Source organism: Ursus maritimus, unplaced genomic scaffold, assembly GCF_017311325.1.
Source record: "Ursus maritimus isolate PB19 unplaced genomic scaffold, ASM1731132v1 scaffold_24, whole genome shotgun sequence".
In the NCBI taxonomy this organism is placed as follows: Eukaryota; Metazoa; Chordata; class Mammalia; order Carnivora; family Ursidae; genus Ursus; species Ursus maritimus.
In genome coordinates this window covers 28914847-28933617 of record NW_024424897.1, presented here as the reverse complement: position 1 = coordinate 28933617, position 18771 = coordinate 28914847, and the positions used below count along the sequence as shown (strand labels likewise).

The 18771-nt window shown below is 38.3% G+C and overlaps 1 protein-coding gene and 1 long non-coding RNA gene across 3 annotated transcripts in view; one reads left to right on the top strand and one right to left on the bottom strand.

Moving 5' to 3' along the window:
* The window catches only part of STXBP4 (syntaxin binding protein 4), a 223583-nt gene that overhangs the window by 162061 nt on the left and 42751 nt on the right, over positions 1-18771 (bottom strand). For both annotated transcript variants that reach the window (XM_040640852.1, XM_040640853.1), the window contains exon 10: positions 17083-17174. In XM_040640852.1, the coding sequence (XP_040496786.1) occupies positions 17083-17174 (92 nt within the window). The remainder of the gene's footprint in view (positions 1-17082; positions 17175-18771) is intronic.
* LOC103681312 overlaps positions 1-18771 on the top strand; it is a 61550-nt gene that overhangs the window by 20400 nt on the left and 22379 nt on the right. The window lies entirely within an intron of this gene.

Here is an 18771-nt window from a genome sequence, read left to right as displayed (position 1 = left end):
CCCTAAGTACATGGTATCTGAGGCTAACAAAACGCTGTACATTATCAACCAAGAGAATTTATATGAACCCAATCACTGATTGATTGCATGCCTTGTTTTAACTAAATGAAATACAATGTTAACAACCAAGCAGCTTAAAAAGATTCCCGCACAGAAACTGTGGACTGAAGGTAATATTAATAATTCATGCACAAGTGAACAGCAACCATCGCAAAATAGCAGAGATGGCAATTCCTCTTTTCTGACTGCTGCCATGATCTCTCTGACAGTTAATTACACGGTAAAAAAACAATAACAATATAATCAGAGGTAAAAATCCAAGTCTAATTACAGCCATCTTGTATGTTTAAATTATAACAGAACTAAAAAAAAAAGTATAGAAAATATAATTTAAAGGACTATGTGGAGAAAATGATTGCTTTGTAAGTATGGGCTTAAGGCAGAGCCCTTCAGATAGGAGAGGTGAATGCAGAGTAACAAAAGATAATAAAAATAATTAATGACGGGGTGCCTGGCGGTTAAGCTTCTGCCTTCGGTTCAGATCCTGATCCCAGATCACGTTGTCAGGCTCCCTGCTCAGCAGGGAGCCTGCTTCTCCCTCTCTCTCTGCCCTTCCCAATCCCCCCACCCCCACTTATACACACTCTCACTCTAATAAACAAATAAAATGTTAAAAAAATAATTAATGGTAATACTATTTATTACAAACTTACTATGCGCAGATACATTGCTAAGGGCTATATACATTCAATATTACATTCTTCCTATAACCTTGTCTCCGTTTAACAGATGAGGAAACAGGCTCAGAAGGTTAGCAGCTTACCTAAGGTTTCACAGCTAATAAACGGCCACCCTGAGATTCCCACAGAGGTCTGACGTTAGTCTGTGATTTTTACTAACCGTCCAACAGAAATCATGATGGAATAGAAATGACAAATTCAGGTTTGATTTCTAAATCTTAGCACAACTGAAGTAGGAGGTCATTCCTCAGTTTTGGGGGAGAAATATTTTTCCTGCACATTACTGGTTCCTTTGGTCCTGACAGTTACCTTTAGGTATCTATGCCATTTGTTTCACAATTTACATCATCACAACATCTTCGTCTGTCCCTGTTACTCTACTCTTTCGTGAGTACTCAACACATACTCATAGAATTCATTCTTATACTGTTTAGGATTAGTTTTTAATACATTTTCAAATGTAACAGTATTTCCCAAAGTACGTTCTAAAGGATATTAACTAGGTTTTGCACAAAAGCCAAACTGAGTGGTGGTGATGGTGGTAGAAGTCCCTGTGGTCAGGTCAATTTGAAAAATGTAAGATTTAGAAAAAAATGAACTTTCTTTCCTGCAGGGCTTCCAACATCCTTAATATGCTAATGAGCATTTTAAATATCCCTAAAGGAAATAAATAACTTGTTGCATTTCCTCAGGTTATTTGATGATACCCCTGACCACCACACCTTTATTTATTCTGTGGCATCTGGACTAATGTCTGCAAAACACAGTGTTCTGGGAAAGATTGCTACTCAACATTCAGCTAAGTCTATTGTTACCTTGCATGCTACCTACATGTGAAATAAACAGAATTCAAAAGTCTAGATAAGAATCTAGACAACAGAGCTAATTATATATATATAATATATATATAAAGTGAAACTATAGACTGGGGTTTTAGGGATGTGATTATAAACTTTGAGCTTAAAACACAGGGGCAAATCATGGAGAAAGGGGCTCACAGTACCATTTCAGGAGGCAAAACACTAGGCTTGACCAACCATAGAACAAACTATGACTTCAAAACAAAACAAAACAACATGTGTTATAATCCTACTGCTATTTCAGGCTAAGCAGTGAAAACTCAACAGCCACAGAACTGGCCATAGATGGTACCTGTGAATTCTGTGAAAACCCTCTCGGTGCTCAGTAATGTGTTAAGAGTCCCAATATGCTTCAACTAAGCGAGCAACAGATGAAATGAATTGTTGCTACTTAACTTCAAATGATTCCAGACAGATAACTGTTTTCTAACCTGTTTCCAATTCTTGGACTTTACCCTTACCTTCCTCCATTCCTTTCCTGTCTGGTTCTCCTGGTATCATTTGTGACCCTCCGGTCCTCTGACCTCTGAAACACCCGGTAAATAACACTGTAAATCATTTCCACTCTATTCTGGATAGCTACTATTCCACTGGTCTCATTCTGAAACTCAATTCATCTTCAACAGAACAATAATGTCTGTTTCAGGTCTTTTTTTTTTTTTTTTTTTTGATAAAAACCTTCTTTTTCGGTTTTTTTTTTTTTTTTTTTTTTGATAAAAACCTTCCATTAGAAACTCATTCAATTACCTCCTTTCCTTAAAGTTTCTGTATATTCCCTTATTTTCTCCTTCCTTTCTCTTGCTCACTCCTCTACTTCTTATAATTTGCTTTATATATCTTTCCTCCCATCCCCACATTTTGAAAATAATTATGCTCAATGTCACTAGTTAACCTAGTATTTGGCAAAATAAATGCACCCCTCCATCAACTTTCTTCTTTGTTTCATGTAACATTGCTTAAGCCATCTGTCCTTGAAACTTTTTCTTCCCTAGGTTTTTGATATCCCACTATCGCACCTACCCTTCAGAATTATTTAGGCTGTTTCTCATGACTTAATTTTATTTCCATTCCTTAAATGGGAGGGGGGTTCCCCAAAGTTTGTCCCTTTCTCCCTTTTTCTCTACAAGCTCTCCGTGAGTGATCACGTCCAATGCCACGCTTCAACTATCACCCTCTGAATCATTTCCAAATCTCCCTTTGTGTCCAGTTCCTTATTTCCAATGACCTTTTGGTTACTTACACCTGTCAGCGTATTGAACTTACTCTCTAAAATCCAACCTATCGTCTCCTCCACTTTTCTTATTTCCCTATTTTTATTGACAGCACCATTATCATTCTAATCAAAACTCTACAGTTATCTTTACTATTAATCATTCTAATCAAAACTCTACAGTTATCTTTAACTCATTCTCCCTAGGTTCTTACACCCAAATGCAAGTCTTAAGGGTGATATACTTCTTGTTGTTGGTAAATATCATATATCTGTCTCTCCATTCCTTCCCATTACCCTCACCTTCAACATAGTTTAGTTCTTAATATGCTATATTTGGACTCTTTCCTTTGTCCACTATCTAGACTTCCTACCACCAGTTTCATTCCCTTCCAAGATGACCAACACTGTTATAAGATTACCATTTCTAAACTATTATTTTGATCATGTGACAATTCTCCCTAATGGCTCCTCACCGACTACTAGTAAAGTACAAACTTCTAAGTGTAATATTTACCCTTTTAGGCCATCTTCCTTCACTGATCTGCATGTACCTACTTACCTTTTAAAAAAACCAGATGACCCTCGGCTTACCATCACATTATATATATTTTTATATTCATGCTAATGCTCTCATCACTTTCTGCTCACCTCTTAAGCAGATAAAATCCCTATATCATTTAAAACTCACTCAAAGGCCAAGTCTGTTATGAATCTTCTCTCAATATTCTGAGCTCTGTCAGTAACTACAGCCTTATCACTCAATGCTACAGTTTAAACTATAATTATTTGAGTACATGCCTTTCTTTATATGATACCTTAAATTCCTTGAGGGACAGGCTTGACTTTTGTTTATTTTAGGAATGTGCTGGAATAGCTAACACAATACCACGTACACTGTCGTTGTTCAGTGTACATATCTAATGTTTTACAGAGGAGTACATACTGCTACACGTAGAGAGCAATACCTTTTGTATCATGACCCCAGTATAAGTGAAACCTTACTCACTCAAATACAATTCATTATGATATTTTCCATTCTATTCTCTCACTTGCTAAAACGGGGGTTGTGCTCCCCCAAATTGATTTAGCAAGAAACCAAACTGTGAAAAAATCTACTTTAGGGAATTTACAGTGTTCTCTCTGTGATTTTAAGATAATCCCTGTATGACATTTAATTAGGATGGTAAACCCACCATATTATTATGATAGACTCTAGTCTGCTGTTGCTAAGTTTAGAATTCTGCTAAATCTAGGCTCCAACCTTGCTTTTCTATATGTAACCTTGTGCTAAACGCAGGTGTAGCATGGTATGAATTTTTTAATATAGCAATGATGATTAGAATCACAGTATAATAATTACATTTTTTAGATCTAAATGCCATAGTATTCCAAAATCATAAGTTGTTTTTTTTTTTTTGTCAACTTAAACAAAAGTAGGACTGACTTAGACTGACTCAGCAATTCTACCTTCTTGAAACATGGCATCTCAAGAAATCTTATGAGTCAGATGAAATGATGGGCAAAAAGAGGCTCATCACAAAAGAGTATATATTGTGTGATTCTTTTTTATTTTATTTATTTATTTATTTTTTGACAGAGAGAGAGACAGCCAGCGAGAGAGGGAACACAAGCAGGGGGAGTGGGAGAGGAAGAAGCAGGCTCCCAGGAGAGGAGCCTGATGTGGGACTCGATCCCAGAACGCCGGGATCACGCCCTGAGCCAAAGGCAGACGCTTAACGACTGCGCCACCTAGGCGCCCCGTGTGATTCTATTTATTAGGACGTTCAAGAACAGGCAAAAGTAATCGCTAATACGTCAGAATAGTGGTTCCAATGTAAAGGAGGGAGTGGTGGCCAACTGGGACAAAGTTGGTACAATGGAGCCTTTGAGTGGTGATTATACACGAGATACTAATAGATATTCATCACGTTGTACAACTTGAGATTTTTATACTTTACAGGGTGTCCATTATGCTTCAGCAAAAATATTTTTAAAAAATAAATTAAGGAAAAGACAAGCCAGAAAAAGGAAACACAAGTAAAAAACAATCATCCCTAACAGATGGATTATGAGATTTGACTCTGTTGTTTGTGACAAGATGGTTGAGGGGGTAACCATAGTGGAAATTCCCCACTCTCACAGACTGTCAGCCTCCTCAACCACAGATCGATTGATACTTCAGATGAAGCACTATGGTGTTCTTTTCAACAACAACAGAAAGTTTAGGAATACTACTACAAAATAATAAGGTATTTTTCATTTGTTTCTGATGAGCTACTTGATAAGCAGTGATTTTTACAGTATTTTTCAAATTGTGGTACATGACCCATTCGTGAATTTTAAGTCCAAAAATTTAATGAAATAGAATTGAGTATTAAATAAGAATGCAAGGATATAGAAAATGTATGTACTGTTTTGGTTTTCTTATTAGGGATTCAAGTGAAAAAAAAGGGCAACATTTTATGGGGTATCTTCTACATGTTGACAAGCAGAATACAACAAAGGAAGCCTTATAAACTGATATAATGACAACTGCACAACATTTTGATATGAAGCCACAAACAGGAAATTATTGGCATGCAGAAGACCTTGCATAATTACCATCGGTATTTGGCTTTTGTCATCAAAGTATCACAGACTGAATACACGCTTATCTGCCCTACAATCATATTGGCTAGAAAGGAAGTAAATTACTAATTTGGAGCACCAGTATTTTTTGCAGCTGCTAAGCAAGCTTTGCATGCTCACCCAAAGTACTCTGAATTCCCCGTTTCTCTTATGTTGAGAGCCACACAACCACCGTTGCCTTTCCTTACCCAAAGTGGGGACAGTAGCTTTGAGAACTGTTTGGCAGTAAGAAAACAACACTCTGCTGTCAACATCAGGTATGAAAATACATAACACCTGAAACAGCAGAAAACAGTGCTCTTACAGGTTCAGTTCTCCTACCTTAAATGCTACTAAATCAGTTCTGATAAATCAGTGCCTCAATTCTAGGAGACTGGGTGATTTCCCGAAAGTTTCCAAATAACTAGATCATGGGAACCCTCATTCTCAATGATAGGAACTCTCATTTATTGCTTTTATGACTGCAAAATGATATAGTCATTTTGGGAGATAGTTTGATGGTTTCTTATAAAACTGAACATCTTCTTACCATATAAACCAGCAATTGTACTCCTTAGTATTTACCAAAGGAGCTGAAAACTTATGTTCACACAAAAAAACCTGCAAATGGATGGCAATTCACAATTGCCAAAACTCGGAAGTAACCAAATATCCTTCAATAGGTAAATGGATAAACTGTGGTACAATCAGATGATGGAATATTAATCAGCACTAAAAACACATGGAAAGATATGGAGGAACCTTAAATGCAGATTACTAAGTGAAAGAAGCCAATCTGAAAAGGCTACATACTGTATGATTCCAACTACATGACATTACAGAAAGGGCAAAACTATAAAGACAATAAGAGGACCAGCGATTGCCAGGGTTGAGGGGTGCAGGTGTGGAGAGATGAACATACAGAGCACAGAGCTAAAAATCAGAGCGGTAAAAATACTATACATGATATCATAATGATGGACACATGTCATTATACATTTGTCCAAACTCACATAGAATGTACAGCACCCAGGGTGAACCATAATGTAAACTATGAACTCCAGGTGATAATGATGCGTCAATGTAAGCTCATCAACTGTAACAATGTACCACACTCTGGTGCAGGATGTTGATAATGAGGGAGGTTATGCATGTGTTGGGGCAGAGGGCACTTGGAAAATCTCTGTACCTTCCCCTCAGTTTTGCTGTGAACCTAAAACTGCTCTAACAAATGAAGTCTTAAAAACAAAAAAAGACACCACTTATTATAAAGGCAAAAAGGTGAAAGGTAACTAGAAATAAATCTAACAAAAGATTAATAAAGCTTGCACTGGGACAAATGTATCAAATGTATTATTTGCTACTGAAGAAGATAAAATTAGGAAGTCAAAACATGTTTACAGATAGGAAGACTTAAATTTATAAAGATGTTGTTTCTTCCCAAAATAACCTAGAAATTCAGTACAGTAAGATTTTTGCTAGAACTTATTTGGACAAGAAAAAAGATTAGCCAAAGCAATATTTAAAAAGAAGAACAAAGTGCAAGAATGTGTTATTAGATATCAATACTTACGAAGCAAAGTAAACCAGTACAGAAGAATTTAAAAATGCCTGTGCAAGTATGAAAATCTTATAAATGACAGAGCTGGATTGTAAATAATTCATCCATTGAAATATGAATTTATATTTTAAAAATTACCTTTATAAAAATAATTGATCAAAATTTATATATTTATATTTTTTGATTGTGTACCAATAAGTAAAATTACTACTCAGTTCAGAAGAAAATTTTAATGTCAGAGCTTATGAATTCAGTGAATTAAAACAAACACATTTTAATCACCTAAATTTTTTGCAACAGAATAATAGGGTGATCAATGATTGATTTTTTTTCAATGACCAATTTTTAAGTATACTGTATTCTTAAAATTATAATATATCAAGGTAACATTCTAGGGTAATATGGAATAAAAATAAAAGAAGAGAAAAAGAAAAGATGATAAATTTCTGAGAATAAGAATTCATGAATGAGGTTTTCAGCCGGTCCTCCGAGTCGAGCTGGATAGGTACCAGACCAGCCTAAACAACCACGGAACCAGCCTAAACAACCACGGAACCAGCCTGAGACGCAGGAAGACGCATCTGGATCTCTACAAATGAATATCTCCAGCGCTGAGTATTGAGGTAGGAAGCGGGGAGCCATGAAACTGTGCACAGATATCGGAAGATAAACGGAAGGGGGAGGGAGCCGCCGTGTTCGGGCGCCGGGAAGCGGTAGCCACTTGCACGGGAGAGCGGGCGGGCTCGTGGTCGGCACCCGCAAAACAGCAGACTGAGACCGTGAGCCGGGTGCGCGGCGCCCACCAGGCATCTCGGCGAACTCGAATCCCGTGCGCTCACTGGATCCAGACTGAGACCGGGAGATCCGGGAGCGCGGCTGGGCGGCTGGCGGCATTAGAAACACAAAGGACAGAGACGCGCCGGCCCTGGAAGTGAGGGCTGGGACGCCGGGTGTGGGGCGCACATCCCGGGACGCTGCAGGGTTGAGCAGCACCAACAGAAACAGAGTTAAAGTGGCCAGAACATTAGTAGAGAACGGGTCAATCCTCTGTTCTGTGACAGAGGCTGAAATTTGGCCGCTGCTGCTCTGACTCTCAGAAGAGGCACAGCAAACCGCCAGGGGAAAGCCGCCAGAGAAAAAAGCCTGGAAATACTGGCTCAGAGAGTGCCATCCCCATCCCCCTCGCAGGGGATGCGGAGACTCTCAAACCGGGCTGCCTGAGTATCGGCGGCGAGGCCCTCCCAGAAGGCAGGCTGAAAAATCAAGAAGCCCACAACCCGAGGCGCCTGGTGAGAGTCATTGAGCGCCTGCCTTCGGCTTAGGGCGTGATCCCGGCGTTCCGGAAAGGAGTCCCTCATCGGGCTCCTCCGCTGGGAGCCTGCTTCTTCCTCTCCCACTCCCCTGCTTCTGTTCCCTCTCTCGCTGGTTGGCTGCCACATAAATAAATAAATAAATAAAATCTTTAAAGAAGAAGCCCACATCCCTAAGATCCCTATAAAACAAGGGGCACGGCCTGGGACCCAGTCAATAATTTGGGCTCTGGAAACCCCGCAACCTCTCTTCATCAGAATGACAAGAAGGAGAAGCCCCCCCCAGCAAAGAAAAGACAGTGAGACTGTGGCCTCTGCCACAGAAATAATGGATATGGATGTAACCAAATTATCAGAAATGGAATTCAGAGTAACGATGGTCAAAATGATGAGTAGAATTGAAAAAAGTATAAACGAAAAGGTTACTGAGAATATAGAATCCCTAAGGACAGAAATGAGAGCGAATCTGACAGAAATTAAAAATTCTATGAGCCAAATGCAGGCAAAACTAGAAGCTCTGACAGCCAGGTCGTCACGAGAGAGGAAAGGGTTAGTGAATGGAGGATGGGTTAATAAGGAAAAATATGAAAATAGAAGATGGTCTTAAAAATCCACGCCCACGAATGTAGGTTACGGGAGATTACTGACTCAATGAAACGATCCAATGTTAGAATCATCGGCATCCCCGAGGGGTGGAGAAAAACAGAGGTCTAGAAGAGATATTTGAACAAATTATAGCTGAAAACTTCCCCTAATCTAGCAAGGGAAACAAACATTCGGTGTCCAAGAGGCAGAGAGGACCCCTTCCAAGCTCAACCTCGACAAACCTACGCCACGCCTCACGTCATAGTGCAATTCGCAAATATTAGATGCAAGGATACAGTATTGAAAGCGGCCAGGGCAAAGAAATTTCTCACGACCAAGGCAAAAGCATCAGAATTCGCGTCAGACCTCTCTACACAGACCTGGAATGAGAGAAAGGGTTGGGGAGCATATTTAAAGCTCTTTCAGAGAAAAACATGCAGCCAAGGATCCTTTATCCAGCAAGGCTGTCATTCAGAATTGATGGAGAAATAAAGACATTTCAGAATCGCCAGTCACTAACCAATTTTGTAACTCACGAAAACCAGCCCTACAGGAGATATTACGGGGTTCTATAAAAGTAAAAAGGCCCCAAGAGTGATACAGAACAAGAAAGTCACAGCCAATACAAAAAGACTTTACTGGCAACATGGCAACATTAAAATCATATCTCTCAGTAATCAGTCTTAATGTAAAAATGGTTTGAACCATCCCATAAACGCCACAGGGTTGCAGATTGGATAAAAAGAAATGACTCCATCCATTTGCTGTCTACAAGAGACTCATTTCAAACCCAAAGATGCATTCAGACTGAGAGTAAGGGGATGGAGTAACCATCTTTCACGCAAATGGACCTCAAAAAGAAAGCTGGGTAGCAATTCTCATATCAGATAAATTGGATTTTAAACTACAGACTATAGTTAGAGATGCAGAAGGGCACTATATTATTCTTAAGGGAAGTATTCAACAAGCGGATATGACAATTATAAATATATATGCCCCCAACAGGGGAGCAGCAAGATACACAAGCCAACTCTTATCCAGAATAAAGAGACATATAAATGAAAATACATTAATAGTAGGGGACCCTCAACACTCCACTATCAGAAATAGACAGAACACCCTGGCAAAAACTAAGCAAAGAATCAAAGGCTTTGAATGCCATACTCGACGAGTTGGACCTCATAGATATATATAGAACACTACACCCCAGAACCAAAGATACTCTCTATTCTAATGCCCATGGAACATTCTCAAGAATAGACCATGTTCTGGGACACAAAACAGGTCTCAACCGATACCAAAAGATTGAAATTATCCCCTGCATATTCTCAGACCACAACGCTCTGAAATTGGAACTCAACCACAAGGAAAAATTTGGAAGAAACTCAAACACTTGGAGACTAAGAGCCATAATGCTCAGGAATGACTCGATAAACCAGGAAATCAAAAAATCAAATTAAACAATTTATGGAGACCAATGAGAATGAAAATACAACAGTCCAAAACCTAAGGGATACTGCAAAGGCAGTCCTAAGGGGAAATACATAGCCATCCAAGCCTCACTCAAAAGAATAGAAAATCTAAAAATGCAGTTTTTATATTCTCACCCCAGAAGCTGGAACAGCAACAGAGGGACAGGCCTAATCCACGCACGAGGAAGCAGTTGACCAAAATTAGAGCTGAAATCAATCAAGCAGAAACCAGAAGTACAGTAGAGCAGATCAACAGGACTAGAAGCTGGTTCTTTGAGAGAATCAATAAATTGACAGACCACTGGCAAGACTTATCCAAAAGAAAAGAGAAAGGACCTAGATTATTAAAATTATGAATGAAAAGGAGAGGTCTGACGAGCACCATTGAAATTGGAAGGATTATTAGAAATTTTTATCCAACAGCTATATGCCAATAAACTAAGCAATCTGGAAGAGATGGAATCCTTCCTGAAACCTATAACTACCAAGATTGAAACCGGAAGAAATTGATTCCTTAAACAGGCCAATTAATTATGAAGAAATTGAGTCAGTGATAAACAACCTTCCAAATAACAAAACTCCAGGCCCGGATGGTTTTCCTGGGGAATTCTACCAAACATTCAAAGAGAGAATAATCCTATTCTCCTAAAGCTATTTCAAAAAATAGAAACAGAAGGAAAGCTACCAAACTCATTCTATGAGGCCAATATTACCTTGATCCCCAAACCAGGCAAAGACCCCTCAAAAAGGAGAAATTACAGACCCGATTTCCTAATGAATATGGAGCGCCAAAATCCTCAACAAGATACTTGCTAATAGAATCCAACAGTTCATTAAAAGGATTATCCATCACGATCAAGTGGGATTCATACCTGGGATGCAAGCGTGGTTTCAATATTCGCAAATCAATCAGCGTGATACATCTATCAACAAGAAAAGACTCAAGAACCATATGATCCTCTAATCGATGCCGAAAAAGCATTTGACAAAATACAGCATCCTTTCCTGATTAAAACCCTTCAGAGTGTAGGAATAGAAGGGTACACTTTCTCAATCTCAAAAAGCCATCTATGAAAAGCCTACTGCAAATATTATTCTCAATGGAGAAAAAGCTGGAAGCCTTTCCTTAAGATCGAGGAACACGACAAGGATGCCCACTCTCCAGCTACTATTATTCAACATAGTACTAGAAGTCCTTGCAACAGCAATCAGACGACAAAAAGGGATCAAGGTATTCAAATTGGCAAAGAAGAAGTCAAAATGTCTCTCTTTGCAGATGACATGAACTCTCTATATGGAAAAACCCAAAGAAGCCACTCCTAAATTATTAGAAGTTATAGAGCAATTCAGTAACGCTGGCAGGATACAAAATAAATGCTCAGAAATCAGTTGCATTTCTATACACGAATAACGAGACCGAAGAAAGAGAAATTAGGGAATCATCCCATTTACAATAGCACCAAAAACCATACGTTACCTTGGAATTAACTTAACCAGAGACGTAAAGGACCTATTTCTAGAAACTATAAATCACTCTTGAAAGACATTGAGGAAGACATAAAAAGTGGAAAGATATTCCATGCTCATGGATCGGAAGAATTAACATAGTTAAAATGTCCATGCTACCCAGAGCAATCTACACTTTCAATGCTATCCGATCAAAATACCAAGGACATTTTTCAAAGAACTGGAACAAACAGTCCTTAAATTTGTATGGAAACAGAAAGGCCCCGAATCCAAGGAACTGTTGAAAAGGAAAAACAAAGCTGGGGGCATCACAATGCCGGATTCGAGCTGTACTACAAAGCTGTGATCACAAAGACAGCATGGTACTGGCACAAAAACAGACACATAGACCAATGGAACAGAATAGAGAGCCCAGAAATGGACCCTCGGCTCTTTGGGCAACTAATCTTTGATAAAGCAGAAAACATCCGGTGGGGAAAAAGACAATCTCTTCAATAAATGGTGCTGGAAAATTGGACAGCTACATGCAAAAGAATGAAACTTGACCACTATCTCACACCATACACAAAAATAAAGCTCAAATGGATGAAAAGACCTCAATGTGAGACAGGAATCTATCAAAAATTCTAGAGGAGACATAGGCAACAACCTCTACGACATCGGCCAAAGCAACCTTTTTCATGCACATCCCCAAAGGCAAGAGAAACAAAAGATAAAAATGAATTTATGGGACTTCATCAAGATTAAAAGTTTCTGCACAGCCAAGGAAACAGAGAAAAACAAGAGGCAGCCCACGGAATGGGAGAATATATTTGCAAATGACACTACAGATAAAGGACTGGTATCCAAGATCTACAAAGAACTTCTCAAACTCAATACAGCGAGAAACAAATAAACAAATCAAAAATGGGCAGAAGATATGAACAGACACTTTTCCAATGAAGACATACAAATGGCTAACAGACACATGAAAAATGTTCAAAATCATTAGCCATCAAGGAAATTCAAATCAAAACCACACTGAGATACCACCTTACGCCAGTTAGAATGGCAAAAATAAGGACAAGGAAACAACAATTGTTGGAGAGGATGTGGAGAAAAGGGGATCCCTCCTACATTGTTGGTGGGAAGTCTGGTAGCAGCCACTCTGGAAAACAGTGTGGAGGTCCCTTAAAAAAGTTAAAAATTGAGCTACCCTATGATCCGCGCAGCTACTACTGGGTATTTACCCCAAAGATACAGGCGTGAGTGAAGAGAAGGGCCATATGCACCCAATTTCATAGCAGCAATGTCCACAATAGCTAAATCGTGGAAGGAGCCGAGAATGCCTTCAACAGATGACTGGATTAAGGTTGTGGTCCAATATACAATGGAGATATTACTCAAGCTATCAGAAAGAACAAGTTCTCAACATTTGCTCCAACATGGACAGCACTGGAGGAGATAATGCTAATTGAAATAAGTCAAGCAGAGAGGACAATATCATATGATTTCTCTCATCTATGGAACATGAACTAAGGATGATCAGTAGGGGAAGAAAGGATAAAGAAAGGGGGGGTAATCAGAAGGGGGAGTGAAACATGAGAGACTATGGACTATGAGAAACAAACTGAGGACTTCAGAGGGAGGGTGGGGTGGGATAGACCGGTGATGGGTAGTAAGGAGGCATAGTTGCATTTGCACTGGGTGTTATACACAACTAATGAATCATCGAGCCTTACATCGGAAACCGGGATGTACTTTATGGTGACTAACATAATATAATAAAAATCATTAAAAAAAATAAATAAATAAAAAATAAAAAAAAAATAATAAAAAAAAAATAAAATGAAGAATTTAGATAAAAAAAAAAAAAGAATTCATGAATGAATTTTCTTTTAAAAAATGATTATGAGTATCGAAAACTATAGTATTTAGATTCCATTAGATACAGTTAAAGGGTTATACAACATTTTTCTTTTAAAAAGAGAAATATTTATAGTCATTGGAAACCAAATCAAAACACCAACCAAAAGAACAGTGGTATCACTTTATGATTAGATTGAGTTGATTTTAAGGCAGGAAACATTCTAGAGATGAAGAGATTCAACATCTTGTCAGGATATAACAATTCTAAAATCATATACACCTAATAATACTGCCTATGATATGGAAAGCAAAAATGAGCAGAACTAAGGGAAATTTTAAAATGAAATGCCTCTTGCTCAATAAAAGAAAACAAGAAATGAGTAAGGAAATAGAAAAAAAAAGGAAATAGAAAATTTCAAACACATGATTAACAACCTTGACCTAATTGATATACAGGGAGTACTTACACTCACTCCAGTGCAGAACAGACATGCTTTTCAAAAAATGGGAATATTTCATAAAATTGACTATATGCTGGATATATGGTCAAAGGATTAATACCATGGAGAATGTGTTTCTGACTTCAGTGAAGGACACTAGAAATCAGCAACCAGAGGGAAACTATATAACTAGAAAATGTCTAAAACAGTTCAAAATAAGGGTCAAAGAAGCAATGACAATGGAAATATTACATCCTGAACGAAAATTAAAATACGATCTATAGAAACTTGTGGTGTGATTTTTTTTAAAAAACTGTGTAGCACCATCTATGAGATAAAAAGTTGTATCACTAATGTATCACTAAAATATATTAAAAACCTAAAAAAATTCTGTGTTATTTTCTTTAACAAATTTTAGTATCTTGATGAAAGGAAAAATTCTCTAGTAAGATATCCATTCACAGAATTATTCAAGAAAAGGACAAAAACTTGAATAAAATAACCTTAGAAGACATTAAAAAAAATAGGAAAGATCTCCTTCCAAAAAGACCCAGACCTAGACCATCTGGCATATGAAACGTTTTCAAACCTTAAAGGAACCGATAAAGTTTCTATTATGTAAGCTGTTGCAGAAAAATAGAAACAGCATAAATTTTATTTACACATTTAAATTTTTAAAAATAATTTGTAAATAAGTAGATATAAAATATTATAAAGATAATGCTAGCTTCTTTTAAAAAATTAAAAATGTAAAATGGCTCAAATATCATGAAAATTTATTTTTTAGTCACTTTTGCAGCTCCTGTTCCAATGGTAATTCAGAAAAAAGTAAAATTTTGTGGGAGAAACAGAAATGTAACTAATTTAAAATGCCTATCTAGAAAACCCAAGACAAGGGAAAAATAGGTAGAATAAGGGAGTTCAATAGAGTGGCACCGCACAAAATAATCATGCAAAAATTAGTATCTTGGGGCACCTGGCTGATTTAGTTGGTGGAGCACGCAACTCTTGATCTCAGGGTTCTAAGTTCCAGTCCTACACTGGGTGGAGAGATGACTTGAAAATAAAATCTTTAAAAAAATTAGTATCTTTACTAATCATCCATTAGAAAATATAATAGTTAAAAAAAATCCCATTTCTAATAGCAACAAAAACTACAGCATACCTTTTCAGACGTAACAAGAAATATTTAAGACATGTATGAAGCAAGATACAATTTTCTCTTTCCAAAATATCAACAAACACCTAAATGACTGGAGAAATAAACCACGTTCATCTCTCCCAAACCACTCTTTGAATTCAACGCAATTCCAATTTTAAAAAGTCCCAACTGAATTTTTATTACCATGGCAAAAATGATTCTAAAGATCATCTAGAAGATCAAAACCAAGAAGTTAAAAAGAAAACATTAAGCCTACCACATAACAATGAGCTACGCGGCTAGAATAATTAAAATAGTAATTGTACTGGCAGAAACTGATCATTGGAACAGAGTGGTGGGTCTAGAAACAGATCTGTGTGTCTAGATAGAGATTTAGTATAGGATAAAGTTCGTATATCAAATTAGCGGCAAGGGGCGCCTGGGTGGCTCAGTTGGTTAAGTGTCATGATCTTAGGGTCCTGGGATTGAGCCCTGCACTAGGCTCCCTATTCAGAGGAGAGTCTGCTCCTGTCTCTCTCTCTCTCTCCCTCTGCCCTTCCCCCCTCCTCATTCTCTCTCCCTCTCTTTCTCAAATAAACAAAATCTTAAAAAACAACAACAACAAATTAGCAGCAAAAGTGAAGAAGGATGATTATAAGTAAAAGATGGTGGAATAAGGGCAAGTGGTTATCCATTTGGAGCCCTAACTCATGCATAGACAAGAAAAGATTTTGAGTGAACTGAATACATAAATTGGGAAGACCTTCCTGAGTGATACAATAACACAGAAACTCTGTAATGAAAAGGACTGAAAAATCTGACAATATAAATGTCATAAATGTCAAAGTTCTTTTTTTTAAAAGATTTATTTATTTATTTATTTATTTAGAGAGAGAGGGGGGCGGAGAATGGGCAGGGGGAGGGGCAAGGCAGAGGGAGAGAGAGAATCCTCAAGCAGACTCCCCACTGAGCGTGGAGCCCAACATGGGGCTTGAGCCCAGGACCCTGAGATCATGACCTGAGCCAAAAGCAAGAGTCGGCAGCTTAACTGACTGAGCCACCCAAGAGCCCCTAAGTGTCAAAGTTCTGTAGAACAAATGACTTGTGAAGTTAATAGGCTTCACAATTACATTTTACATAAAGCACAAAAAAGGCAAAAAAGGAGGCAAAGGAATAGTAACCTGATTGAGGGTGCAGGGGAAGGAACAGGAGTAACAGAAGAGGAACATGGGGGCAGGAGAGCATCAGGGCCTTTGTACTGTATTTCCTTCACGTTCTGTTTCTTTTTTTTTTTAAGTTTTCATTTATTTATTTATTTTTGAGAGCAAGCGAGTGAGCAGAGGGCAGGAGGAGAGCAGGAGCGAGAGAGGGGGGGAAAGGATCTCAAGCTGACTCCCCCACTGTGTGCACAGCCCGACGCAGGGCTCAACCTCATGACCCTACGATCATCACCTGAGCCAAAACCAAGAGTCGAATGCTTAACCGACTGAGGCCACGCAGGGGCCCCGTCCTTCATGTTGATCTGGACACTGACACAGGAAGATGGTTCAGACTGTAAAATTTCAGAGGGTATACACTTATGAATACTTTTCTGTGACAAATTTAGGGAGAAGTAGCATGAGGAGATACTGAGAGAGGAGGGACAGAAGACAGCAAGATGAAATTTTACTTTCGATTTTAAATTAATCTGAGTTTTCTGTATTTAGTAAGAAGCATATATTATTTGCATAATTTTTTAAAAAGTGACAAATGAAAAAAAAAGGCTACATATATGACATAGAACAGTCAAGACTTACGATCCAAGCACAATCAAGACATTTCTATAGGGCGCACCCTACCTGTGAATCTAATATGCTGGAAATTTCATGCGCACTGACATTCACTTCATCCAACTGCAAGGAAAACAAGTTTCTGGCAACCTGGACAAAATCTGAAATGGAATACACTTCAGTGGGCACACAGCATTTAACCTCATCTAAATACATCTTACCTTCTTCTAAATGAAGTTGAAGCTATGTGTTATAACCAACGCTTCAAACTTAACTTTTCAGTGGATTACCTTAAAGTGGTATTAACTGAAGTGACAGATAAATACAACCTCAAATAAAAAGTGAGAGATAAATCGGTTTTAACTTACCTCAGTTAACTTTGCCGAGCTTAATAAATCAGTTAAGGTAACGATAAAGCACAAACATATCACAGGCATATCTATTTCTGCAACTCTTTTATTATGAGCAAGAACTTTCTCTGAAACATAGGACAATACTGTGACTTACAGCTTTTCTAGCTGGAGCCAGAGGTTTAATAATAATAATAACAGCAGGAGCTAATGTTTATATAACAGCCCCTATGCTAGGCACACTGCTTCGCTATTTCGTCCTCTCAACAATTTTCTGAGGTAGGTCCTCCTATGCTCTCCATTCTACACACTGCAGCTAAGACAAGTTCACTGCCAAACTTCCCACGGCTACATGGCAAGTAAGTAGCAGAGCAGAATTCCATTCAAGGTCTGACTCCAAGGCATATACTCTTAACAACTGTTAATTAAGACTGCCTAATGCCTGGGCGCCTGGGTGGCTCAGTTGGTTAGGGGTCTGCCTTCGGCTTGGGTCATGATCTCCGGGTCCTGGGATTGAGCCCTGCATTGGGCTCCCTGTTCAGAGGGGAGCCTGCTCCCTCTCCCTCTGCCCCTCCCCCTGCTTGTGCTCTCCTTCTCTCTCTCTCAAATAAATAAATTAATAAAAATCTTAAAAAAAAAAAAAAGACTGCCTGATGCTGGCTAGCAAACTGTAAACTTCTTCAAACATGAGTGTGACCCATCATCCATGTATCTTCAAATTTTCAAATTTTAGCTATTACATTTTTAATTTCCAAAGATCCTTTTTTGTATGCTCTGATGGTTCCTATTCTACAATATCCTATTCTTTATTTCCTGGATGCCTTATCTTTGTTTACCTTTTCAAAGATGTTCATTGTGGTTTGTCTGAAGTTCTCTCCTGCTCTTGCAAAAATTATTCCTCCTTTTTCAGGGTTCCTGTTTTTCTCCTTGTCAGACAGTTTGGGGCTCTTATAATTTATTCTGGAGCATTTCTCCAAATGTCTGGTGACCCTTGGCTATAAGTTTATATTTAGAAGAATCACCATCAAAACACTGATTGGAAATTTTGTGTATATAACTTGCCTTGTCATCTGGCCGGTTTCACTACAGAGCAGTCAGGAGGCCAAATGACATTTTGGGGCAGCTTCTTCAGCGAGAATCTTACAATCTCTTGCCTACAGAGTGTAAACATGACTGCAAAATTCACCGAGCAATCTGGGTGTGTGTTGTGACAACTAACCACACACTTCTCCAAATTCCCTGACTGCTGGCAACTATAGGTTCTCTGGTTTAATTTCTCAAGAGAATATATTTCTTTTCCTTTGCAGTATAAGGGACTGTTAGATCCTGGGCGGCTTGAGAGGGAGCAGGTAAAAGCATAGACAAAAACTTCTACCGATTTCTAACAACCCTATTTGAAATGCCCTGC